Source organism: Pseudopipra pipra, chromosome Z, assembly GCF_036250125.1.
Source record: "Pseudopipra pipra isolate bDixPip1 chromosome Z, bDixPip1.hap1, whole genome shotgun sequence".
Taxonomy (NCBI): Eukaryota; Metazoa; Chordata; class Aves; order Passeriformes; family Pipridae; genus Pseudopipra; species Pseudopipra pipra.
This window is the reverse complement of record NC_087581.1, coordinates 13,050,176-13,077,915: the sequence shown is the minus strand read 5'-3', so window position 1 is coordinate 13,077,915 and position 27,740 is coordinate 13,050,176. Positions and strand designations below refer to the sequence as shown.

General features: G+C 37.4%; 1 protein-coding gene across 1 annotated transcript in view; it reads left to right on the top strand.

Moving 5' to 3' along the window:
- Nucleotides 1-27,740, top strand: part of HCN1 (hyperpolarization activated cyclic nucleotide gated potassium channel 1) — a 199,997-nt gene that overhangs the window by 122,385 nt on the left and 49,872 nt on the right. The window contains exon 4 of the mRNA XM_064642837.1: nt 8,188-8,406. Within this exon, the coding sequence (XP_064498907.1) occupies nt 8,188-8,406 (219 nt within the window). The remainder of the gene's footprint in view (nt 1-8,187; nt 8,407-27,740) is intronic.

Here is a 27,740-nt window from a genome sequence, read left to right as displayed (position 1 = left end):
TATTCAGACTCTTTATGAGTGGATTATATTAGACCATTTTAATCTACTGTAAATCACTATTTTTATCTTTTTTTTTCCTAAGGACACATTCTTACAAATATTTACAAAGCAAATGTATTTAGCTAGAGTTTACCTCTGTATAGAAGAAGGATGGAAGTGTTTCTTGCAAAATCAGATTTTGAATGTTTTGAGATGTTCTTAGTGAGAAAGCATGGGGAAACTATTATTTTGTGCATATCTGTCTGTGTACTTTTCAAGTTATGTATCAAATTTGCCAAGCCGTTTCCTAGTGATAGCCTTTTCTGCCACTTGTGAAGTTAGTTGTTTCCTTCCTTTTCCAATGTAGCTTAAAATCACTTTCATTCAAACAGTATTGTGATAGCATTCAGAAAGCTCAATGTCCACTCCCAAATCCATATGATTTGGATGCTTCACATATTTTGCTGTCTAGTCTGAGTTGTTCACATAATAGACAGGTGCAGTTCCTTCAGCTAAGTTCCTTTTCCTAAATTGGTTGGAAATTTTGTCTGTGATGGTGGAGATTCTTCCTAACAATCTTCAGTAAAGCAGTACACTGTGGAGTCATGAGTCAGGTTTATGTCACTTCACTCCTTCAGCTGTTTCCCAGAAATGCTCTATATTAAACCCACATTATCATCTGCCTATTCTTGACTATCAGATAGCCACTGTTGAAAATTCAAAGCTTTTCTCAGTGATTGGATTATAAAAGCATTTCATAAATGGTTTGATTCAATACTCGAGGCTTGTTTAGTAAACTGTTTTACATCATATCCAGCTCCTTTCACCAAATGAATAGAAAAGATAGATATGTTGTCTTTAGTTGCACACTGAGTTTTTACCTCTCCTGAACAGTGCTATTTCATGAAAAAGGTTTCTCATTGAAAATTCTTCCTGTTGTAGTTTTTTTTTCTTTTCTTGTAAGAAAGTTTTTGTTTCCAGGATGCATTGTTTATCCAGTGAAATTATGTTTACTAAAAAGCTTGTTTAAAACAAGATGCACTTGTTTTAATCACTTATTGTGACCACACAGTACTTATTGTGATTACAGCATATTTTCCCATTGGCAGACAATGTGTATCTGTTCCAGTCAGTTCCTTGTAAACAATGGTACTTAAGTTTATTACAAGATCAAAAATCAGAGTGATTTGAATGTCAATCAAACTTTGTGTGCTATGAGATTAGGAAACAAAAGCTGTCTTGATCAGATTTTTTGATTACTTGATAAATTTCAAAAAAAAGATCTCAAAGAACTTTGTTCAGCATAGGATGGCATGGTGACATCTGCCATTTCAGCAGTACACATTTGTAAAAACTCTTTTCTTTAATATTTTGTAATAATGACACTGATTTCAAATGCAGTGAAAAGGAATGCTCTACAGAAGCAGTAATTTTTGCTAAAGATGATGCCACCTAATAAGTTTGAAAAAAAGATGTATATAGCCAAAACCTAGAGCCCCCTAATATCCCTCTTGCTGAAGCAGTTCACATCCTGTGAGAGTCCTTAAAGGAACTGAAATACAAATCCTTTAAAAATGCCTGATTTCTTCCCTACATTCTGATCGCACTTTTCCAGAACATGGGCAAGAGATGAAAGGTACAATTTGGAAAAATTCTTTAACTAGTATTCATCCATTAGTTTGTCACTGACTGACATGGGGAATGCACTGATACTGATAGATTAAGCGCGCTCGGGTAAGTTTTCTCTCCTGGAAGTCTGTTGCTTCCACAACCTGCTTCCGTAAAACTGGACTTCTTAGTTACCAAGGCAAGGTAAACCTGTGCTAACTCTCAGATTGGTTCAGGAGCTGTTTTGGAGGGCATTAATTAGCTTGAGCCAAACCCACAATTTTCTGAAAAATTACAAGTGTAGGCAATCAAATTCCCCGAAGGCAAAAGTTTCCTAGCATTGTTAAATTTTCACATGGGAAAAATGGACAAAGTTAGTACTTTTCACATTTTACTTTAAACTTTATAAAAGCTTTCTAATGTCTTTGCAAGCTGAAATTCCTATAAAATTCTTATTAAAGTAAATCTTTGTAATGGACTGTTATATTACTTGGGATTCATGCATCACAAGCTTTTTTTCAGTCATCTGGCTTCAGTTAAGGGAGCACAGTGACCAGGTAAAAGGATGAATCAGAGTGAGCTGATTCACAGGCAGAAGAATAAAGTATTTTTCACATAAGATTTAATTTATTATTTTGTGAGTTTGTATATGTACAGCTGTAGAATCTCACGATTGTATTTCTAGTCAAAGATAAAAATAATGATGAACAGTACTTAGGAGTGTACAGGGAAGCCTCCTCTATGAGATTCTGTGCATATCTTCTTATGTGAACCATCCTTTTGAATGCAATGGGCCTATTAGTTGGAATATAATAACTCAAATATATGTGAAAGACCAGGCTGTGTACATAACCCAAATATCTGCTGTTCTATTGCTGTTTATGAATTGTCACGCTGATTCTACAATGAAAATTATTTATCCTTACCTCAAAAAGGTGATCATAAGTAGATATTGTGGCTACTTGCTTTTAATAGGGGAATATATTAGCAGGTAAATATCTGAGGTTTTTTACATCAAGAAAATAATCAAAATAAAAAGAAAGATCTGTTCTGCTACATTGTTTTTGTTTGATGGCTAATGCCAAAGACATAGCACCAAAAAATGAACAAGCTGTAATGACAGACAAGTCACGTATCTCCGAACAGAGTAAATATATAATATTTAGTCATTGCTTCTCCAGTCAAACTTCTTTTCCCGTGGAACGCAATGCCAAACACTTTCTAATTTTTTTGTGCTAGGACTGCTCTTGAAAGTATGTGCTGAGTCACTTGCACCATCTGTTATCTGTGCACATATCAGCAGAGAGAAAATGTTGAGAAGTTTCTGAAGACATCTGCTTGTTTCACTGAGCTTACCAATTCAGGTTTTTTTCCTTAAATCATATGTACTTACACACTTCCTAAAATATACTCTTCTTTCTTGCACTTCTTAAGAATTTGAGAACAGCCAAATTTTTAGTCTTCCAAGTCTCATCCCACCTTGCCTTTGTTTACTAGTTTTAGAAAACAAGTTATACTTAGTAAGAATAGCTGTGATAAGAAGTAGAGGTTTTACAGGGTAGTTCACTCTGGCATGAGTTTTGAAACAGTAAATATTGCACAACTTTCCCATTGGCCAACTTGATCATTCATTGTGAAATTCAAAGAACTTCTTAAAAGATGAAATGCTGAGATGATATTTTGCTGCGATTTCCTGTCTGAGATTTTAACTAATGTGTAATTCTAAGAAAATTATTTAGCCTACTGATGGAAAAGTATATAAACTATAAATCTATATCAAAATGCATATATAGATTACTTCTTTGTGTTTTCTTCAACTTTTGAAGCCCCACCCCTAATTTTACACTTATTTTGTGCAGTAACTTCCTGTGGCAATGCTGAAACCAGAGGGCTTACTTACGGAATGTCCAGCTGCCTCCACGGTCATAAATTAAAAGTGCCCACTTTTGATGGACAGCATGGTAGAAATGGTTTAGGAGCTACCTCCTATGTCCATAGTATTAATCTTGGTTTGGTTTTGGCACAGGGCAAGCTCATGCCAGCTGCCTACAAGGAATGGTTCCTCACCTTACACCTGCTCTAAAGTAGACCTGCTGTTGTTTGGGAGAGTGTTATGTGGCCACCACGCCACACACCCTGGGCACTTCTAACAGCAAAGCTATGTGAACCAAATTCTAGAGCTTGGAAATGCCTTGTGCTACTTTTTAATTTACTAGGATAGACAATAGCTACCTATATCCTATGAAGACCTTTCTTCAGATGTCACTTTCAGAAGAACCTAAGGACAATGGTTGGCATTGAATGAATGTGTCTGAGTGATAATAAGGCAAGCTCCTTTGGATAGGGACAAGCTACTTCCACATTTCTACTACGATTTTGAAAGATAGAGTGAGAATGAGTTCAAGATCCTTGTAGAAACCATTTCACTTAATTATTAAGTCAATCTTTGCTGCATGATTGTAAAGCATGCGCTTGCAAACTGACAGAACCATTTCTGTGACACCTGCAGTGACTGTGATGTGAAAGAAAAAAGGAACTAAAGCAAAAATGGGGAAACCATTACTGTTTGCAATAGTCTCCTTAGTACAAATTTCTAAATCAATTTATATCTCAGTGCAAGGATATGGCTGAGGGAAGATAAGCTGTGCCTGAGAGAATGACTACAATATGGGAGTGGAAAAAATTTCCTGATGAAAACCTCCATAGACTACAGTAAAACACAAAACCCTTTCTTAATCCACTGAGAAAAATAATTTACCTTTTATTGTTGTTCCTTAGAAGGTGCCATGTGATCTTTCTGTGATTTATTTCTTTTGAGCTGAAAAGTTAATATTACAAGCAGATATTTGTAGGAGTCTTGTATGAAATTATGGGACAAACCATAGCATTCTATGGTGAAGGAAGAGTCTGAGAAACAGATTTTTAAGAATCAGAAGCACCCTGTAATTAATATATTCTTCAGGATAACTGCAAAGATAATGTATATACTTATAGAACAAATTGCAAATGATCAGTGACCATTGCTTTCATAAATGTGAGGATTTCCTAATGTAATCAAGCTAGATTATGTAATCAAACCTTGGATAAATAGCTTTGGTATTTCTCACAATTACAGTCTTTAATAGTTTTTTCAAATTGATGTCATTACATTTAAAACTTTTTAAACTGATTACTGCTAATCTGGAAACAGTGATCAACCCATCGTCAACTAAGAAATTAAATGCCCTTTTTTATTAATTAGTAGTTGGTTTTTTCAGCTCATAGAAGTTTGTGGTTTGCTTTTTTTTTAAAAAAAAACAAGCAAAAATATACATTAAAATCAGAATGTGACTATTTGCTGAAACATTTAATGTGTATTTATGTAAATATTAATATTTAGGGTTATAGTATATATATTATATTATATGTATTATATAAAGAAAAGCTGACTGTGTAAACACAGGATATTTTATTTTATAGAATGGGCTTCTATTAACTCAGGAATATTATCTGTGAATGTGTTATGTAAAAATCTCCTTATGATGCAGGTGCAAAACTGCTTCTTATTAAAAAACTAAAATATCACTGTAGGCTAGTAGCAGAGGAATGGCCACACCTCACTTTTGTACAGCAAAGAGCAGCATATTGGAACAAGGTTGTGGAAAATTCCAACCTCCCACAATGAAACAAAGTTAGAGTTAGTCCTGCCAAACCCTTAGGTTATACAACACAAATAGGAAAATAATTAAATAATTATTATTTAATTTAGTAACATTGCTTGTAACATACATGATGTATAGGATTTGACATTAGAATCAATGTTTTTTTAAGTGGTTTATATATGGAATAAATCATTGAACAACACAAGTAACTGTACTGAAATCTGTACCCTCCACAATGGCATTTGTTGAACATGATTTAAAAAAAATCCCCATACAAACTAAAAAGACCAATGTTTGCAACTGGTTATATAAGAACCGATGGATTATTAAGGAAAAGAAACTAAAAAGCATTGGCAAGTATTTTCAGCAACAAGATCCTCAGATAAATCAAAGTTGAATTCAAATGCTTTTTCACTAGCTTTTGGGGCTTTTTTGTCCTTCTTCTAAAGCCTTTATACCTACCTGAGAACCAGCTGCTCAGGGTCACCCATTCACAAATGTCTGAAATGTGCCTAGCCTGTAACAAGGTCTCTAACAAACTACACAGTAACAGCTGATGCTGCTTGTATAACAAACTGGCCATTTGAGATAGCTTTTACCTCTGCTTTGGATTCAGATCCAGTCCTGACTGACTGAAATGCTGGATCACACTTTGGCTTATATATGTACACACACATCTAAAGGCAGCTATGTAGTTAAACATGTTTGTTTATTTTGTTGTACATTTTCATTTTTTTCTTCTCTCATTACAGCTCATTTATTCTCTCACAGTACTTCTTAAGTAGTATTTATTTTCCACTTGCCTTGTTACACTGTTAGGAGGAAACACTCTTTCTGTTTTCTTTATTCCTGCTTCTTCTCCACTTCCATTTTCTTATTCTTTCCTGAGACAATGGTATTTTACTCATAACTGTGATTCACAGACTTGGAAAGTACCTCAGTCATGAAATAAAATCCACCAGTGTTTGGATTAACTCAAAGACTTTAATGTAAAAATATAATTTGATAGGAATTATTGTAATTGAGATTTATCACACCAAAGGTATAATAGAAAATATTCGTAGAGAGGATGAAGATCAGCTTTTATTTTTGTTAATATTTATAATAGTTATGCTGAAAAATACAGTTAAGGATCAAGATCCACTGTAAAGAGCCCTGCAAGAACTGACAGTTTGAGCTTACAGCCTCATGAATACTGTGACTTTAATAATGCTACTTGTAGCCTTAAAAAGACCTAGATATATTTCTTCTAGCACTCACTTTATTGTTTTTCCCATTATAATCTATATAAAGATGCAACTGCTAGAGAATTTGATATGAGTCTTGGGGAATTTGCATTAAAATACCTGCAGTGACCCACCCAGAAGGCAGGGATTTTCTGTGGTTCTTTCATTTTTTGAGTATTTTTAAAGATCTGAAACAATAGGAAACTTATTTCCTCATTACTCACTGAAACCTACCTGATTCCCAGCTATCTAAGATAATTTTCATTTTAAAAATTTTTTAAGTATAGACATTCAAAACCTATTCCTTAGATGTATTTATGACACAAAATTTTGACTTGTGAAGACAGCAACAGCTCCCAAATCCAAAAAGATTTAACTTACAGAGGAGCCAATAATTTGTAAATTATTACTTGAGTGAATAAATAGTTACTATGTCCTCTTCAATACAGCTAGTGACAGCTTTTTTTGTGGTACCAGTTATTTAGGCTAATTGGGGGTCTAGAAAGAGCATTTTAATAGAGGTAAAGCACAAGGGTAATTAGTAACCTTGGCAAGAGAGCAAGCCTGAAGCTCTTTTAGAAATAAGAGCATTTGAGTAAAGCTTATGTCAGTGGAAGAGAGACATAAATATTAGTATTTAATATATAAATTTTATATATAAATGCTACTCATGATTTTGAGATTCGTTGATGTTAGCAGGATTATTATTTTTGATCTTGTATATTAGACCCTATACTGTATAGCTATTTAATCTTTCAAATGTCATCCCAGTTCTTTCTTCTTCACTTCGTTATTTTTTAAATTGTTCTCAGTTCTTTTTGTGATAAATACAGTGTTTTCTCATGTGTGCTGCATGCCTGCAAGCACATTTTGTTTCCCTGTTCTTTTTTATTCCTTTGGCAAGAAAAATAGAAAAACTTGACAAGGAGTCCCAGGGCTTCTTGGAATGTGTTAAGGTGTCTCTTTTTCTCTGGGAACAGCCTCTTTGACTTTCTGCCAACACCTTTGCAGTTTTAAAAGCTTGTGAGTGAAGTGTCGTGTCCTAATCTCACAGAGAGAATGGAAAGGGGTAGCTTCACATCAGAAATGCAGGGCCTAGGTATTCACCTTTTTGGGGCGAGGGGCTGAGTTGCACAGAATGTGGCTATGAACACAGATGATGCAGAATAATCAGACATTTTTTGAGATTATTCTTGTATAAACACAATATTACAAGAAAAAAATCAGGATAAGCAGACATCACGAGAAATAATACGAGTTTTTTTCTGTCCTTGAAAAGTGAAACAGCTAGTAAGGTGAATGTGGTTGTGTATTAAAACTGACAGTTTCAAAAAGAAAGAAATAGCATAGGCCATAAGAATATGTTCATGCATATTAAAACAAAATACTGCCTTATTGTGCTTGGTAAGTCTGCGTGCTCAGCTTTTTCTAATTCATCTGCCATGGACTGTAAAATAAAATTGACCTTTAGTCTCCTTGTAATTAGATTAACACCCATATTTAAGAATACAATCATGTATTAAAAATAGTCAATTTTATTTCATCTCACTGTGCTATTATCTGTCAGAATCCCTGACGCTTTATCTAATGATTAATTTAGAAGGAATATCTCTTCTCAATCATATAGGATACATCACCAGGCCCTTTTCTCAGAGCCAGCCCACTATATAGGTACAAACATATTTCTCCCTTCAGCTGCTTCCAGGCTCAGCCACCTGTCTCTTTTCTTGCAGAATGATTCCTGGGGAAAGCAGTATTCCTATGCACTCTTCAAAGCCATGAGCCATATGCTCTGCATTGGTTATGGAGCCCGTGCCCCTGTCAGCATGTCCGACCTGTGGATAACCATGTTGAGTATGATCGTGGGGGCTACTTGTTATGCCATGTTTGTTGGTCATGCCACTGCCCTCATTCAGTCTCTGGATTCCTCACGACGACAGTATCAAGAAAAGGTAACCCGTTTTCTCATAACTCCTTAAGTTCTGAAACAGATTAATGGAATGTTTTAACTGTGGAAAAGGCTGTATGAGTTTACATGAAATAATCTAGTAGTGTCTGAATCCTGTGGCAGATGTCATTGAACACAAAGGAATTCAGAAGACTCCATAAACTCAATATATTTCTGCATGAATCCAGTTTCCTTAGAAAGTAAAATGTTCTCAATGTTCAACTTCCTTTAAACTCTTCCATGAAAACTCAATTTCCCTGGTTCAGACTGTGCTTTGTACCCCCATGCTACACTCTGTAGGTACTTGATCTAGGTAGCTTAGAGCAAGGGCCTTGAGCTTGGTAGAATGGCCATGTCTGTACAATTTTCTGTTATTCCTTTGGAGTGCAGTTCAGGGATCACCTAGAACATGTCAAAAGAATGTCCTTTAAATGACAACGAGACCAAATCAATTAGTTTCATTTGTAACTTCCTCAGAGAAGTGCTCAGAAGAGGCCTTCGTTTGCCTTGTAACAAATTGCCTTGTATTTTTTACATGTGAATCCATGACCTGTAAGGTTCTCTCCAAGGTCAAAAAGAACAGTGGCCAAAAGGTAGAAAAGTAGAGAGAGATTGGTAGAAGCGAGTTTTTTATGAAACAGGAAGAAAAAGGTTGTTTGAGTCCATGTAAGTAAGACTGGAATTAAAGAGACAGGAATGGGTACAGGGTGGGAACTTTCTGTAATAAGTAGTTATTAATGCTGTCAGTATAATAAAAATCAGAGACAAATGTGAAGGTATGAAACAAGGAGTTAAGACTAGGAATGATGGCATAAGGAAGAAAGGATCAGAATGAACCTCAGCCAGGGACAATAAGGATGTGTGGAATTACTGAGGTGCTTAAAAGATGACAAAATTTGCTATCATGGAAAATGGGAAACTGGACAGGCCATGCCAGGGGAGAGGTCAGCTGAGCAAAGTAGTGAAATCAGAGTTCACGTCAAAAAAGAAGAAACACAGCCTGAGCGATAGTATTTGGCATATGTCCATAACAAAGGCCAGAAAGGCAAACTGGGCAAAAAACAGTGTGATGTAACACACACCTGGGGGAGAAACCTGGCAGATAGAGAATAGAGAAGAGAGTGACCCTGGCATGTGCCGAGTATGAAGAGAAGTGACCTGAATTTGCTGGACAAGAAGGAGAGAAAACTGAAAAAAATATTTGGGTTGGATGGATCGGGGCATTTTCTTTACAGGCAGGCAAAGAGGAAGGAAATGAGAGCATGTGGATGAAAAAACAGTTTACATTCAGTTTTGTTAAGCTCAAATTGCAACATGACCATAGGCTCAGTATATAAGAAACAGGAAGAGGTAAGGGATGAGCTGTATATTCAGTGACAGAAAAATTAGCTTGTGGCTGACAAAACAGCTGTTCAAAACAGAAGTTTGCAAGCAAGAAATTTCACACACTGTAGTATCATGAAACATAAGTGAGAATGAGCCGTTTAGAAAGAGAGGATAAGTGAGCATTAAAATCTCCAAAAATCTGAGCTGTCGGGGACCATATGAAACCCCCTTATTTCATCTCCATATAACGTCAAGGGCCAATCCATGTAACCCAACTGGCTCGTTGGGTCTATTCTGCCAAGTGAAAGGAAAGTAATTTTACCCAAATGGGACATTTCTAGGGAGCTGTGGGACAGAAACATTATAAGAAGGGACATGAAGTATAACTACAGCTTCATTAGAGTTTAGGGTGAACATACACACACACTATACACAGATGTATGAAATAGAAGAAATGTCACTATCCACCTAAAAACTCATCTGATTTGTTATCCTCAGACCTTGTTGGCTGCAGCATGGTATCATAATATTTTGAGCATAAGAAATATAGTACATATATAAATATATCCATATATTGTAAACTGTGCAGAGTAAAACCAGTTTCATTTGCAGTTTTGGTGTAAATTAAAACCCAGTAGCAGTCAAGCAGTATTGCATTTCTCATGTTTTCTCGTTAACAGCAAGCAAAAGTGTTCGTTTGTTTGTTCTCTGATTTTATAAACACACTTTATTAAGCACTGGCATAGAAATATCTGGCATTTTTTAATTCCTTCGATTCTCAACATTTTTATTCCTCTTTTTAGTTTTACTTCTTACTTGTTTCCTGACTTCAGAGGCAAAAAAATAGCATGGCATTGACAATCAGAAATGTAAGAAATGATCCAGAAATTGCATGTTTCTAGGCTTTAGAGAAATGTTTCTCTTTTGCTGGAAGCCCCTTGTAAGCTAGTTATTATGAACTAGAGCTAAAGGATGTCTTAATTAAAGAACTTTATTGATTTCTGAGACCCTGAAATTATACATATAATATCAGCTATAACAACTATACAGTCATGTTTGTATATTATTAATCATTGCTTTATCAGAGTCAAATCATATTTGAAAAAAAAATTTTGATTATAGGCTAAGAATTTTAAGCTATTTCTATATATTGCTAATGAGTGTTTTATATTTGTCTTTACTCTGCAAACTAGATAAATAGGTATTTCAAAGATCAGTTTATGCTACCCATTTTATTGGCATATTTTCTAAAGTATTGGCAGATAAAAGTTGCTTATGTTTGACTTATCTGAGATTTGAGAAAAAGGTAAATCAAATCCCCAGCCAATGATTTCAGAGTTTTAATATAATACATTATCTATTTTTTGCCTAATGAATAGCTTTTTTTTCTTCATCTGAAATTAAAAAATCAGGAGAGTGAGACTTGTTTTGATTTTTTGGGCTTAAGTTCTAAGATCAACTTCTTTTTTTAGACATATATATCTGTGGTTGTGTATTTCTTGGCTCCACTATTTTTCTTATAAGAATTACAGAAAATAATGTAATTAGCAAGAATTGCTAGGCAACATAGAATGATAGTGGAGGTGAAGAAAGAGGTTGTTATTTGATTCTTCTCTGAATAACATCATAAATGTGTCTGTGAAATATAACTAAAAGAAAAGGAAAGTTATGGTCCTTCTCACTGGTCCTTCTCACACTGAAAGCAGTTAGAAGTGAAATATTAGCCAAAATCTTCCTCATTCAGATCCTTCCAAAGCTCAGGGTATGCAAAACTAGAACAGGCATAGTTCAAAATGGAAGAACTAAGCACAGGAAGACAAGAGAGAGTTTTCATGAAGCCAAGTATGTCAAACACCATCTAAGAGTTTGACCAGTCCCAAGGGTTGCATGCTGAGACAAATAAAAATATGATAAGGAAGCAAATATTGCTCCACATATTTACTGTTATGGGCCAAAGACATAATTTATAAGAGTAATTATAAGCCATCAAATGTAGAAGATGGGCAATAAAATTGTACACCTTGAAGTGGTACAAAAAAGAATGCATTGATACATTCTGGTCACTCTGAGGAAGTTCATATTTTTTTTCTACTGAAGTAGTGAAACTGTTCTCACAGAAAAAAATACCTCTCAGATTTAATACATACCTTAGGTCTTGGTATCAGTTTGTGAAGGCCTAATACCTGACAAAGGAGAAAGATGTCCAAACCAGGTATACTCAATCCATATTCTCTCTTCAGTAAGAAAGTCTGACAGACCATTCTACCTTATAAAAGGACTGAATAAGTCAATAAATCAATGACATTTTAGCGCTCTCCTCCCCGGCTTTGATGTAAGTCAAAGATGAATGCAGTAGCAAATATAAGTTATTTTTTAAGTGACAACAGCTCTGACATTTTTTAACATCTAAGGAGTTATCACATCTCAAAGATATTTGCCTTTGCAAAGGTAACGTTTATTTGAAAGAACCAGAAATGTGTATGCAGAACTTGTTAACAGTCTAGTGTGAAATAAAGAAGGCAAAATGAACAGTAACTTGACAGGGAGGTGAAGATCATTAGTTAAATATTTCTTCCTGTAGATGTTGGCAGTTCTTAATAGGAAGATGTTCTCCTAATGCTGTGAATGTCATTGAATTATCATGATTGAAGACAGGTTAATATTTTCTCTGTTCCAGTCTGTCATGAGCATAAAGTATCCAGGGACAACAATCTAGGAGAGTCAAGATTTGTAGTAGCATACCAATTGTCTCTAAGCTTAAAGATTTTTAAACTGGTTTTAAAGAATATCAGGTATTAGCTGGGGGTGTTTTATTATTTTAATTAATTTTAGTGATCCATTTTCATTATGTATATTTTGGTTTTCTTCTAGTAGTACTTGAGCAACCAGACAAGGTGTCAAAAACAGAAAAAGAATCAAACCTCTTTTAGCAATTGCAAGTAATATAAGAGGCATAACAAATGGTTAATTCAACCATATACATATGAAAGGAAATGTAAAAAAAATTACAGTTGGCTCTGTATAGTGGATGCTGTCACAATCATGGGAAGGTATGTTAAATCATCATTAAAACTGTGAAAGAATTCTGGGTAAGACATCAACTTCCAATATCCCAAAGGACATCTCCTCCTAACTCCATAATCTACTTTTATTTTACTGCCTTATTTATGGTCTTTTAGCACATCTTCAGCTAAATAAGTCTATGTCAAAAGGAGAAAAAGACCTAAATATACTTTTATACAGAGAAAAAGCAATTAATTGCATATAAAGTTAATTTAAAAGCAACCAGTAAGTTGTAAGTAGTAAGCAACTACTACACAATTGTGTAGTGGTATATATTTTTACATAGACAACATTGGGATTTGAAGATCAGATTGCTCATTTTTCACTTCATAATTATCTGAAGAAATATTTAAAAATTACTAACAGAGTTAGGGCAGGAGCTTTAGATTTTGCAGTGCAAGGCCTTGCCCCAGCTTTTCCAGTCTGTCCCTTACAGCTCCAGTCTGGAGATTTAAACCGTTCATGCAGTCCATGAAGAGGTATTTGATATGCACTGCAAGATGCAGTAAGCTCTTCGGGTGCTTTGGACGGCCTCCAGGAAGCTGTGGTATGTACTTGATCACTTTGTGCAGTGAGAAAAATGAGGTCCTCCCTTTAAAAACTGGGCAGAGAGACCATCTCTTGAAGCTTCTTTTTCCGAGCAGTTATTCTAGGGTATGGGCGGGGGGGGCTGTGCCATAGAGTAAGTCAAGACTTGGTAGCCACTCATTCATAGAATCATCGAATCAGCCAAGCTGGAAAAGACCTCCAAGATCATCAAGTCCAACCCTGTGGTTACTAGACCATGGCACTAAGTGCCACATCCAGTCTCTTCTTGAAAACCTACAGGGACAGAGAATCCACCACTTCCCTAGGCAGCCCATTCCAATGCCTGATTACTCTCTCTGTAAAAAATTTCTTCCTAATATCCAACCTAAACCTCCCCTGGCAGACCTTAAGACTGTGCCCTCTTGTCTTACTTATAGTTGCCTGGGAGAAGAGACTGATGCCCACCTGGTTACAACCTCCTTTCAGGGAGTTGTAGAGAGGGATGAGGTCTCCCCTGAGCCTCCTCTTCTCCAGGCTGAACAACCCCAGCTCCCTCAGCCTCTCCTCACAGGACTTGTGCTTGAGTCCCTTCACCAGCCTTGTTGCTCTTCTCTGGACCTGCTCCAGCACCTCAATATCCTTCCTGAACTGAGGGGCCCAGAACTGGACACAGTTCTCCAGGTGTGGCCTCACCAGCGCTGAGTACAGGGCAAGAATCACTTCCCTGGCCCTGCTGGCCACACTGTTCCTGATCCAGGCCACACTGTTCCTGATCCATTGGCCTTCTTGGCCACCTGGGCACACTGCTGGCTCATGTTCAGCTTCCTGTCAATCCAAACTCCCAGGTCCCTTTCTGTCTGGCTGCTCTCCAGCCACTCTGTCCCCAGCCTGTAGCGCTGCATGGGGTTGTTGTGGCCAAAGTGCAGGACCTGGCACTTGGCCTTGTTGAACCTCATCCCGTTGGAATCAGCCCAACTCTCCAGTCTGTCCAGGTTCCTCTGCAGAGCCCTCCTGCCTTCCAGCAGATCAACACAGCCCCCCAACTTGGTGTCATCTGCAAATTTGCTGATGGTGGACTCAATCCCCTCATCCAGATCATCAGTAAAGACATTTCATAGAACTGGGCCCAACACTGATCCCTGGGGGACACCACTACTGACCAGCTGCCAACTGGATGCAGCACTGTTCACCACCACTCTCTGGGCCCGGTCCTCCAGCCAGTTCCTAACCGAGCACAGGGCATGGGCTGCCAGCTTTTCCAGGAGAATGCAATGGGAGACAGTGTCAAAGGCTTTGCTGAAGTCCAGGTAGACCACATCCGCAGCCTTCCCCTCATCCACCAGGTGGGTCACCTGATCATAAAAGGAGATCAGGTTGGTCAGACAGGACCTGCCCTTCCTAAACCCGTGCTGGCTGGGTCTGATCCCACCCTGTAGGTGTTGTGTGATTGCACTGAGGATGATCTGCTCCATAACCTTGCCAGGCACTGAGGTCAAGCTGACGGGCCTGTAGTTTCCTGGGTCCTCCTTCTGGCCCTTTTTGTGGATTGGCGTGACATTCACCAACTTCCAGTCATCTGGGACCTCCCCAGCGAGCCAGGACTGTTGGAAAATGATGGAGAGCAGCTTGGTGAGCTCTTCCACCAGCTACCTCATCACCCTAGGATGGATCCCATCTGGTCCCATAGACCTGTGAGGATCTAAATGGCTCAGGAGGTCTCTAACTGTTCCCTCTTGGATTACAGAGGGGCTATTCAGCTTCTTATCTCTGTCTTCCAGCTCCGGAGGCTAGTTGTCCTGAGGACAACCTGTCTTACTGATGAAAATTGAGGCAAAGAAGGTGTTAAATACCTCAGCTTTTTCCTCATCTTTGGTGACTATGTTCCCCCCCATGTCCAATGAAGAATGGAGGTTTTCCTTGCCCCTCCTTTTGCTATTGATGTATCTGTAGAAAGATTTTTTGTTATCCTTAACAGAAGTAGCAAGATTGAGTTCAAATTGTGCCTTCGTCTCTCTAATTTTCTTTCTAAATAACCTAATTACATTCCTAAACTCTGCCTGAGTAGTCAGCCCCTTTTTCCATAATTGGTAAGCTCTCTTTTTTACCCTAATTTCCTTCAAAATCTCTCTGTTCAGTCAGGTCAGTTGTCTTCCCTGCCAGCTTGCCTTTCAGCACACTGGGACAGCCTGCTCCTGTGTGTTCAAGACTTGCTTCTCGAAGCATGTCCATCCCTCCTGGACCCCTTCGTTTTCAAGGGCTGTTTCCCAGGTTACCCTCTGAACCAGTCTGCTGAGTAGGCTGAAATCTGCCCTCCAGAAGTCCAGTGTGGAGGTTTTATTGAAGGCCCTCTTTGTGTCCCTGAGTATTGAAAACTCATAATTTCGTGATCACTGTGCCCCAGATGGCCTCCAACCACCACATCTTCCACCAGCCCCTCCCTCTCTGTGAACAGCAGGTCTAGAAGGGCCCCATCCCTGGTAGGTTCATTTACCAGCTGGAGCAGGAAATTATCCTCTGTAAACTCTAGGAATCTCCTAGACTGCCTCTTCTCTGCTGTGTGGAGTTCCCAGCAGACATCCGGCCGGTTAAAGTCACCTACAAGAACAAGGGCTGGCAATTTTGAGACATCCACCAGCTGCTTGTAGAATAATTCATCACCCTCATCATCCTGGTTGGGTGGTGTGTAACAGACTCCCACCAGGATATCAGCCTTGTTGGCCTTCCCCCTGATTCTAATCCACAGACACTCAACCTTATTGTTACTGACCTTGAGTTTTACAGCGTCGAGAGACTCTCTAACATATAGAGCCACCCCTCCACCTCTCCTACCCTGCCTGTCCCTTCTGAAGAGCCTGTAGCCGTCCATGGCAGCACTCCAGTCACGCGAGTCATCCCACCATGTTTCCGTGATAGTGACTACATCACAGCTTTCCTGCTGCACGATGGCTTCCAGCTCCTCTTGTTTGTTACCCATGCTGTGTGCATTGGTGTACATGCACTTCAGCTGGGCATTTAGCCAGTGATGCCTCTGTATTTTCTTAAAGAGGAATGGGAGACAGCAATTCCATGTTTTCCTAAGCTTCAACACTTGGTTGTTAAACTGAAGGTGGAACAAGGCAGATACCAAGGTCTTGGAATGTTCATTAGTACTGCTTTGGTGCTTAGGAAACATTTCTGGAAAATTTTGGATATGTGTAACTATCTCATCTGTAAGTATCACGGATTTGTATATTTTCACAGAGGTCTAGGAAATGGCAGTTCTGGTCATGATGGGAATTGACAGGAAAGGAAGAGCTTGGGCAACCCCAAGACCATATCACTATTTAACTAGGCTTGTAGCAGCTTTTGGTATATATATTATAAAACAAAGTATAAATATTCATATACATGTAAATATTTTTGTCAGGTGGAGCCTTGCTGGAGTCCAGATTCAGATGAAATATATTGAAACAGATAAAGAAGAGTTCCCATTCCCTACATATTACATGCCATTTATAAAAATTTCTGAAAATTTAGTTTTCTGGTGTTTTTTTTCCCTTGAATTGGACAGATGTTCAAAATAGAAATTGAAGAACTTGAATTTAAGACACACAGCTGAACATGCAATACTGGATTTTTAGAATGTTATTCCTGGATCTGGTCTGATCTGAGCAGCAAAGTTTCTCATTAAGTACTGATTTCTAAGTTCACTAGGTTTTCGTGGTTTTCACATGGTTTTTAAAAATAGAAGTCTTGCTTTTCTGGTGCTGATAGTAGGTTTTAGAAAGTCTGCAAATAGCATAACACAAAAATGTTCTCTGACTCTTTACTTAAGAATAGTCTGTTTTCAGTTATAAACCATAATTTTAGCAATAGGTCATGTTATGTTCATACTGCTGGAGAAGGTGAGCCACTTGGAAGATAAATCTTATATTTTCTATACAGCAGTGCTACAGTATACTGGCCACCCCAAAGGAATAATTTATTTTGGAAAATGAGGGATGGTTTATCTTATCCTGGAGTTATACCTACTTGGGGGGAGGCAGGGGGGAGGGGAAAGGAACATAAAACAAAAGCTTTTTGCTAACTATCAGCTTGTATTTTTGCAGGGTTTTAGAAAATTCTCATCAACTTGCACAGGTGTATATCCTATTTGGCTTTGCCATAGTGCAGTAATTTAAATAGACAATTTTTGAAGTATGTTATGAATAATCACATACAAGTATTGTTAACAGTCTTCTAGAGTGTCAGAACAGGACTAAGTATTGAGTGTGCCAAAAGCAATATAGTCATTGTAGGATTGTGAAGGAGAAAATTCCGTATATGTTTAGGCATTACTGAGAGTTATTGCCTGATGCCGTATTTGTGGATTGTTTCTGGTAGTTCTTGTAGTTTATGCATTTATTTGGAAGTCCAGGGTGCCTTATAGTTAGAAAATCATCTGTAAATCTTGACTTTTGGATTATTACTGAATCATCTTATGCAGTTTCAGCAACCATCAGATCACAGGCTGCTAAATGGATAGATATAGTATTCCTGGCTTCTGTAAGTCTTATTCTTGTAGAAAGCACTGAGATTTATTAGAATAAAGGTAATAAAACATATTTGGTATAACTGAATAACAAAACACTCTGAAAGGAAAAAAGTACACATCTGCATTTCAGAAAAAACTTTTCAGATACTTCATTTCACAGGATGCATATTGTTATTTAAAAGAACATGCACATAATAGAATGTGTAGGTACATTAATTCTTTCATTTATGTGCATTCTTTTAAATAAGTTGATGCATAATTAAGACCATTGTGAACTCAACCCACTGACATATAAATGAATATGTAAATACAGCCATGAGAGCCAGTGTGGGCTGCACAGAGACTTATTGAACATGAAAATATTTGTTATGTCAGGATAGGGCCTTTGCTACCATCACTTGCTGTCTCTTTCTCATAGTTGTCAATTTATGTTTTTAATAATTACCTGAATTTTTGCTGCTCATAGTTGTGATATTTAGTTTGACCTTGATCTTCCCGAATTTTGAAATGAGAAAGAACAAAAGACAGTATTGCAACAAGTAAGGAAAAAAATTACTTCCTCTCTCCTAATCAAAAATCAGAAGTTACCTTTAATGATGCAGCAATAACTAAATAAACATGTTTGTTTCTTTTCAAGTGAAACTGAATAGTATGTTTAGTTTGAGGGTAAGACTTTGGAGAGGAATGTAGATCAGTCAGAACAGTCTCTCCTCTTTTGTCCTGATGCTTCATTATTGTGTTTCAGCTTCTCATCTTGCTGGGTAATCGGGCTGGTTATTTTTGTCTTGTATCTCTGAAAAGACAATTGGTTCCTCCCAGTAGCGGGTACTGTGCAAGCCAAGTGCTCTCCACCCAGCTGCATCATACCTGTGCCAAACTGTAATAGACTCCCACTGCTTCTAAAATGACAGATGGGACTTTCTTTGATTTATTGCTGTGTTGTGGGTAATTTACCTATAAAGTGTTCTGCTGTCTTGCATTATGGATTAGGTTTCTAACAGTTTTCCATATGAAACTGCAGAGCAAGCTCATTACAATTTCAGCCATGTTCATGATGACTATATAAAATTATCTGTGAAGACATGAAGGTATACCAGAGCCAGATTTTACACACAATTTGCTTTCTTTTCACAGTAATTACCATAGGTTTTCACATTAAATAGATTAAAAAAAAAAAAAGGGAAACAAAAACCAAGGAACTAACTTGTGGTTTTCAAAGTCTCTGTTAAAATACAGCACAAGTTACCTTTTAGCAAGACAAAACTCTGTGATTCACACCAGATAGATATAGCTGGTAGCAATTATCCCAGTTACATTAGAATTATTGTGCTTATGTCCTGTTGATGGGTACAAGGAAATAGCAGTCAATATTATTAATACAATATTAGGAATGAGAAAATAATCCTTGCTGTGAAGATTGGGTCTTTTTCCTTTACCTTGTTAAGGAAAAAGGGAAGAAAGTAGGATTGATTATTTTTATATTGACATTTAAATCGTAATTCTCTCCTGACCTCACCGTGTTTCTTTAATGCTCAAGTAATTAAAGCATGTCTACCTTGAAAACATGATAACTTATATAACTAAGACATGCAATATTTATAAATGCTTTGGAGTGCAGAGGATAGAAAAAGGACCAAAACCTTCTCTCTGCAAATGAATGTTTTAAAAAGTTCTTTGTATTCTTTTGTGTGCTAAATTAACAGTTCAGTCCAAGTGGTTACTAACCTTGAAAAAATCTTGTACCACTAATTCAAGAAACCTTCACTAGAAAAGAGATTCAGTAATGAATATAGAAGTAGAATGTTTTTATCCCCATGTGTTTTCATAAAATGCACCAGACCTATCTTTTCCAGCAATTTTCTGCAACCAAACAACAACAAAAACAAACAAACAAACAAACAAACAAGTTCTCTAAACACTAAGTGGTTACTACAGCATAATAAAAAAATAAAGTTTGGAGTTAGGAAAATGTCACTTTCACATAAGCACCTATATGATCTTCTAGACAAAATATTTGTTCAGCAGATGCTTTTACTACAGGCAGTGCTGGATATCTCCGTATATTCAGGCAGAGCTCACTGCAGAATTTAATGTAAATTTAAAAGTAATTTTATAAAGTTTTGAGTAAAACACTGAGCCTTTTTTAAAAGAAAAGTGAAGTCTTTGGGTGCTTATTAGACATGTGATAGGAGCTGGTAACCAGGTTTAATGGAGTTAATTCCCCTGAATAAGATACCTCCCTATCCTTTTTCCTTTCTCAACATTTTTTTAGGCATAGGCCTTTGTTTTCACTGGCTTTGTAGGGAACGTAAATAAGTGAGATGAGTCGGTGATCACCTGGCTGAAGAGTCCAGCTCTCATTGTTACTGTTTCACTCCTGCACAGCATCAGGTGTTTTTCAGCCCATGTTTGGGCATCATTAGGCAGCGTCAGAAGATGGATATGGCCTCACCTCAGCCAGGAGTACCACTGACACCAGAGGCAGCCCAAAAGGCTAACTTAAAGGAAAACTGAGGCAGAGAGCCCCGAAGATGACTGGTTTGACAGAGGTACTGGAAGTAGCAGGAGCCAAGGGATATGTGAAGTGGGAGGTAGGGAGACATGAAGAGAAGAGGGAACTGGGACTGCACCCAGGGGAAAGAGGATGACTTCTTGTACAGAAGAACTATGACATAAGAGCTTGGAATGAGGATTTATTGATGGCTGAGAAGAACCTCTCATTGGGCTACCTGACATTATTTGGAAGAAATTAGGGAATCATTTGGCATGCCCTCCCCTCTGACTTTTGGGCAAAGAGATAGAGATGACCCTTTAATTTCTGCCTGCATGTCCCCCCCACCTTGAACATCAGGACCTTCTATATGTGGACAGTGCAAATAAAATAATAGAAAAGACCCAAATGATCAATGGTAATGATTACTTGGACACTATATCACATCACCCAGTCAGCCAGCCATGACATTTTGGGTTGCACAGGCAGAGACAGGATAGCAGCTGATAATCCCTGCTCCATCAGGTGCACCTGTAAGGCAGGCAACAATACTTACTCTTCAAGCAGTGTTTCTAGAAAAAAAAATCTAAAGGGAAGTAAATGGACTACTATAAAAAAGGAAAAAGATTAAAAACTGCAGTAGACTATATTGGTCCACTGATTTTAAAACAAAGCTATTAAAATCAGAGAGTAACTCTGACTGAAAAGCAATGGCACAATAAAACTAATAGTATATGTAACTCAGTAAATGAAAAGATAATTTTTTAGTGCTGAAAGATTGTGGTTTAGATGTCTGTTCGCAAAATATTTAAGAAACAGACTCTTGCTCTGTAAGAGTTCCTGATTTGTGGAAGATAGTAAAGAACAGTATAACCTTGTAAAATAGTGCCAAACTCAGAAATTATTTGGGACAGACATAAACCTCCTCTCTTCTTTTTTTTTACCTCAGCTTCATTTTCTCTGGTAGTTTCTCAGTCTTTCCCCCAGTCCCCACGTCTCTTTTTAAGGCAGGCTCTGCATCTGGCAGAGGACATTTGTCCGCTCCTTCCTCAAAACCCTCCACAAAAACAGTCTGTTTTGTGGGGTTTAGAGAAGATAGGACCCTCAGCTAAACCTTGCACCACACTTGCCATGGCAGAAAAAAAGAGCTTTCATTTTCTAAATGTTTCTGTATCACTTAATGCCAAGAAAGTGAGAGCTTCCGGGGGGGATGGGGGAGAGGGGTGCAGTGGTGTAATTACATAGAACAATTTGAAAAAGCTGGAAAAAGGACAAAAAAAAAAAAAGTGAATAATGAAAGCATTGTACTGTGGCATATTCAGTAATATTGGGTGTATGCCGTATTGCATGTGACATTCAAATTTGTAGTACAGATCTGAGCAGAGGAGGGATCAATCAGGCAGGCTGAGAAAATGAGCTGTCCCTGTCAGCAGCGGCTGAAGGCAATTCCTTAGTGTGTTAGTCAGAATTTCTGTGACACATTGGGGCTAAAGGCATAAAATTGCTCAAAACAAAGTTTACCTATGTAATTTACATTATATGCAACTTCTAGCATACTTTTTCTGCGTGGCAAAGAGGGCTTCTGTTTTGGCCATCAATTTGAGAAAATGTTAGAGTCCACTGTGAAAAACAGAAGCAAATACCAGCTTATATTTGAAGTGGTTGCTGCTTTAGCCCTTAAAATCATTAAGTTGCCACAGGTAGTTATTATTTATAGTGAGGTTCTTATATAACACTGAGGTTTTAGCAGAAGCAATGTTCTGTTTCTGTAGTTCTCAGGAATTAGCATTGTAGAGCCCATGTGCTACATTTGATTATGACTACTAAAAATTTCACTGTCTATGCAGCTTTAAAATATATTGATTTGTTGTGAAGGCATTATGAATTCTTCCAGCTCTTTTTCAACTTCGGTTGAGAAACAGAGTGTAAATGAAAAGCCTTTACTTGCCTCAGCACTTTGTTACCTGTGTTTTGCACGCAGCCCATGTGTGGCCTTCTCTACGGGGGGTGCACTGCCGTTCTCTTGGGAAGGTTTCCTTACAATTTCATGATCATCACACAAAACTTTGTGGTCTCAATCGACTACCTCCAAAAGACTGAAAAGGGGCCTGGTGATATTTTATTAATGCTTAATACATGCCTTAAAAAAAAAAAAAAAAAAAAAAAAGAAAGGAAAAAAGAAGAACACTTCCAAACCCAAAACTTCTTTTACACAAAACCAAATACTTTGCATTGCCTACCTGGAGGGACCCTCCTTGGCAGGTCTATGCAGGTGCCTCCTCGGCTTCAGAAGGAGTCCTGCACTGCAGCCTTTCCATCAGACACACCATTGTCAGTGCTGGTAATGCTGTTTAGGATACTAGTTCAGAATAGAAGTGGATGATCAATTGCCTGTGTGAAACAATGTCCATTGCAGACTGTCATGCTCACAGCCAGTGGTTCTAGAGTGCAAATGGCTTCTCTTGCCATGGAAACAAAGGAACCTTTATTCTACTGTAAAACTAAGGTAAATTTTGCTAAAATTTCAGATGCTGAGCAGAGTACTCCTAAAATAATTAGGAAGGGAAAAATAGGTATGCATATTTGTTTAAGTGAAAGAAAACATAAATAATCTTTAGAATTGTTTGTAGAATTGTTTAAAATCCCTTTGCTAGCCTTTCACTGCTTTCCCTTTTTTTTTTTATAGCATCTTATATATATTTTTGCCTACTTCTCTGAGGCTCTCTCTATTTCTCCTTCTTGTTATGGGAGAAGGAAAAAAAAAGGTATTATTTGTCAGAAGTTCCATTATTTTTCTTTAACAGTTACAGCTTTGTGACTTCACTTTTGAATGAACCCAGCTGAATAAAACACTTTCCCTGAGTGTTTCTGCAGAAATGATCAGGACAGAAATACAGTATCATTATTTATTTGAGAGTTAAATCTCTACAGAGCTGTGGGAAGTAATCCAATATTACTAACAACTTTTTGTGCCTTTTCGGAGACTAAAAGATACTTTCTTACTTACTCTTTATGTAAGATTTAATGCATTTGGATGGTTGAATGGTTGATGCATTGAACTGTTTCTTCATAACCAGAAATATTACAGGGATTGTTAGACTACTTGTTTGAAGAAAGCTATAAATTGCCATAAAATTTGTTCTTTGCAGAATGTTCCATTGGCTTTTCCATTCCTGATAGAGGTTGTAGCTCTCTTATTTCTCATTTTTATTCCAATTAAATAATTATCTTTAAGTGATTAAATCTGATTTTTTTTTCTGTATCTAATGAATAAGTTCCATAATTCTGGAATATAAGAGAGTACATCCTGTTGCTCACAGTCATTCCTCTAGAACCTTCAGGTCTATAATTATGCTATTCAAGGGAGTACAAAGGTTGCTTGGAGTATTACATTCCTGCCATGACTGTTGTTTATCAGAGCAGCCTTCAGGTGCCATAAATTTATTTCTCTAAGGATATCTCTGAAGTGTGTATACTTCAAGACTAGATAAAGGCAAGGTAAGGAGAAAAAGAAGGTAAGTTTACAGACAGTTTGGAAGAATGAATGAAACACAACAGCTGGGAACATGAAGAAGAGCAGTTTGTCAGACTGTTGCAGTTGTTGATGCAGAAAGCTCGGAATCATGAATATTGTGTGATACTGTGTGTTAACCTCAGACATTCAGGTAAAGCTGGAAACCTGAACAGTCTGACAAAGAGTTTTAGATTAACTAAAAAAATAAATTATATACCTAAAATGTCCTCTATAAGTTGAAGGGCTCTTTGCATCTTGAGTATCTAGCTGTACTTTCAAATAAAATATGCAAGAAGGTTTCACACTGCATATGTTAGACAACAGTTCATAAAGTAATAATAGTATTAATGAGGTAACCCACTCAGAACAGAGGTTGTCTGGTTTCCTTAAAGCTCCTATGGTTCATAAATAATCTTAGTACTGCAGCTGTCTGACATTGACTCAGGTGTCTACAAGTGAAATTCCTGCAAGGAGGTGGATCAATTGCAGCCAGTGTCTCTGTGAGGGCTCTTTTTCCTGATGAGTAGCATCTGCATGGGATGAGTCTTTGTGTTTCCCAGCACCTTAATTCTAATGTGAGTGATTATACTTTATATGGTGTATATACTTATAAATTATTCACTTTGCTGGAAAAGCAAGATGAAAGGTAATCATCTACATTGCTATTTCTATCCTTATGAAGAACAAGAGAACTTTCTGTCTTTCTCTACCTTGATACATGTTTAGTAGACAAAGCAGAAAAGACACTGAGAGATGCTCAGCCTAGACAAACCATTTCCTCATCATTAAGACACTGCTATGAAATGAGAGAAGGCCACTTTCAGGTCTCTGATAAAAGGTCAAGAAAAGCAAAGCATTCTATAACTAAGCAACTTGACCATCTTTATGTACTGAAAAATCTCTTTGTCTCTCCCTTTAGCTTCGGACAGACCTTCCCATGCATGCAAGTATCTTGACATGGAAGTGAAAAAAGTGAAAATGGATCCATTAGAAAAGCAAGTTCTTTTTGATGAATTGGCATTTTCCACTAATTAATACAAAAATAATTGGGAGGCCATAATTAGGTTTTATCAGAGACAGAATTACCAGGATCAGCAGCTGTATTGTGCCAGTGTTTCTGTCTTGGGTGTGCTGGTTCCGCTTGTAGCATAGCTGTTGGCACAACACCAAGCAGATGTAACAGTTAGAGTGCTAATAAAACTTTTTTCTTCTTTTCATTGTAACTATTAAACAATAGCTACAAAGTTACATAATTTCAAACTAATTATACATTTTCTATGTTTTCTAAATTACTACTTCAAATTGCTTCTTGAAATAACTGCATTTCAGTGAGCAAGATGCTTGCAACTAAGCACGCCCATTCAGCTAAAGCCTTTTTAGGACATGCTGAATTTAGCATTTTGCAATATTTCTATATTGCAGGATCAATGGGTTGAGGTGAAGCCTATGCCACAGGAAAACAATGCTTCTGATAAGGCAGACTTAATACACATTAAGTCATTCAAATGAAAATAGGTGATTGACAGTTGTCACCTTGTGTTCAGAGTCAGCATCAAAGATACCTGCAGTGTGTACTCAGTGCCTAGGTACAGATGTCCCTATCAAGGATCCTGGGGCTGCACAAGCTGCTGCTTGTGCCCAGAACTGAACTGAAGGAGTGACCGAGCAGAGACAAGCTGATCCCCTTTACTCCTCCAGAGTGCTAGTAGGGAATAACTCCTTCTGCCTCCCGTCCCTCCACTCTAGGCACTTGTTTTAATGTATATTCTTTTTTTATTGGCACGGAAAAATTGAAAAAAGAAAAAAAAGAATAAATTCAAATCATTCAAAAGATAAGAAAAATTGTACAAGGTGACAAGACAGGTATTAAATTTCACATCAAAACTGGCAACTCTGAGACCATTACAGCATAGCTGATATTTTTAAATAAGATGTCATCTTTACTGTATCTTTCTCATTAAGAAAGAAAATCATCTTACCTTAGACTTGATACAGTTTCACCTATAGCTGTATGGAGGAGAGATGTTTTTCTTTTCATGCCTTGGAGCTCTAAGTTGTTTCATTAAATCAGAGTCCTGTCATTGCCTCTGTGAAGAGAGGAACTAAGCCTGGTTTTCATGCTACTTCCCTCCCCCTTTTAAAACAATAAAAAGCAAATTTGTGCAAGATAAAGAACAGACTAAGAAAACAAATCCTATTCAGAAAATTCCCTATAACTTAATTAATTTCTCAATTACACTAATTGAAAGGAACAATAGTGAGAGATTGTGTATTTTGTGGCAGTTGAAAGGAATGTTTAATTGCTGCATGTAAGTAAAATGACAGCTTCAAGCATTCTTGCAAGCAACAGTACTCTTTTGGGGGTAATTAGTGAAAAATAGATAGTAAACAGATGATAGCTTTTAGGCTAAACAAGTCACTTCAGTTCCATCTCATGATAAAGAACTATAAAAATGAACTTACCATACCATTCAGCAGGAGTACTTATATTTTATTTTTATCTGTGGTTGATTATAAACTGTTTTTTTCTTTATGTGAAAAAATCTGCCTGTTAAGTAAACAGTAAAGAAAGGAGATTGTAGAAATATCTCTAGAGCCCTAGTAAATTCAGCTGTTCAGTGACTGTGGGATGTACAGGTGAGTTATTTGCCACTATTGAAATAAGATAACCAAATGGTTGACTGGAAGGTTTACTGTTCAGTGTCTTTTCTGAACTCAGCCAGATCTCTGGTCATTTAAGAACCATCTATGCTTTCTCATTTTTGGTATATATGGTGTATATGTCATCACAGATAGTCATCCTATGAGTTAATATTAAGGTTAGTGCTAACTTCAGGTTTGACCAAATATTCTGTTAGAGATTGTCCTTTGGTGCCTTGCTGGTCAGGTCAAAAGTTCAGCTGGCTCATGAAGTAGCCATTGAATGCCAGAGGACCACATATAAACAAGAGGTGGTTATGAAATGGGAATAATTCATTTTTCCATTGTGGTTGGGGGAACATATAACAAGAGCGGGACAGAGATTGGAGCCTTGTCCTCATATGAATCATGTCCCCATATTTCAACATGCAAAGTGTTCCTTTCTTTTCCTAATAAACCCAGTCAAAGATAGGATGAAAAGAATTTTAAAAGGATTAACTGTACAAGCACCAGACTTAGAATAACCTTGCAAGGAGCACAGCAAAGTTTCTTGATTCCTGCTTGAATTTCCAGTGGAGAGCAAGAGTCTTTGGCCAAGTGCATGGAAACTGGATGAAGCCTTCTAGTGACTATGAAGCAGTAGTCTAAAGAGAATACTTTTAATATTAGGACAGAATGAATGACTCCACTCCTACAGAGGTGAAAAAAACTGTACATGCTAGAGATTAAGAATTACAAACAGGAAATACATATTAGCAGCTACTGAAGATAATGCTTTTAAATGGTGGGTGAAACTGAATAGATATTGAGCTTAAACACTTTAGGAATATTTATCCAGAATTCTTTATAGCTTGAGAAGGAGTTCTTGACAGTTCTCTCCTTTCTCTCTCCCAGAAATCTAAAAACCATTCAGATCCTAAACCAAGGGCAGTAGGTGTTTACATAGTGTGATGTCCTTGCAGAAATAAGGAATACTTGTCAGAGAGGTAGGATTCCCTTATGGTAGAAGAGGGAGGATCAGTGATTACATTCTCCACCTTTTTCTAGCTGCCAGTAGCTGAAGCTCCAGGCTGGAGTCATCAGCACAGCTAACAGAGAGCAGCAGACCCAGAATGTTATTGTTTGGCTCTTTAAGTGTGAGTCGAGGCACATTAACAGTTGGTTTGTACAGTGTGACTGACAATGACTGCAGAGAACAAATAATAAATTTGGAGACCTCAGATCACCCAGCTGACAGACTCATTAAATAGCACTGTTTGCAGA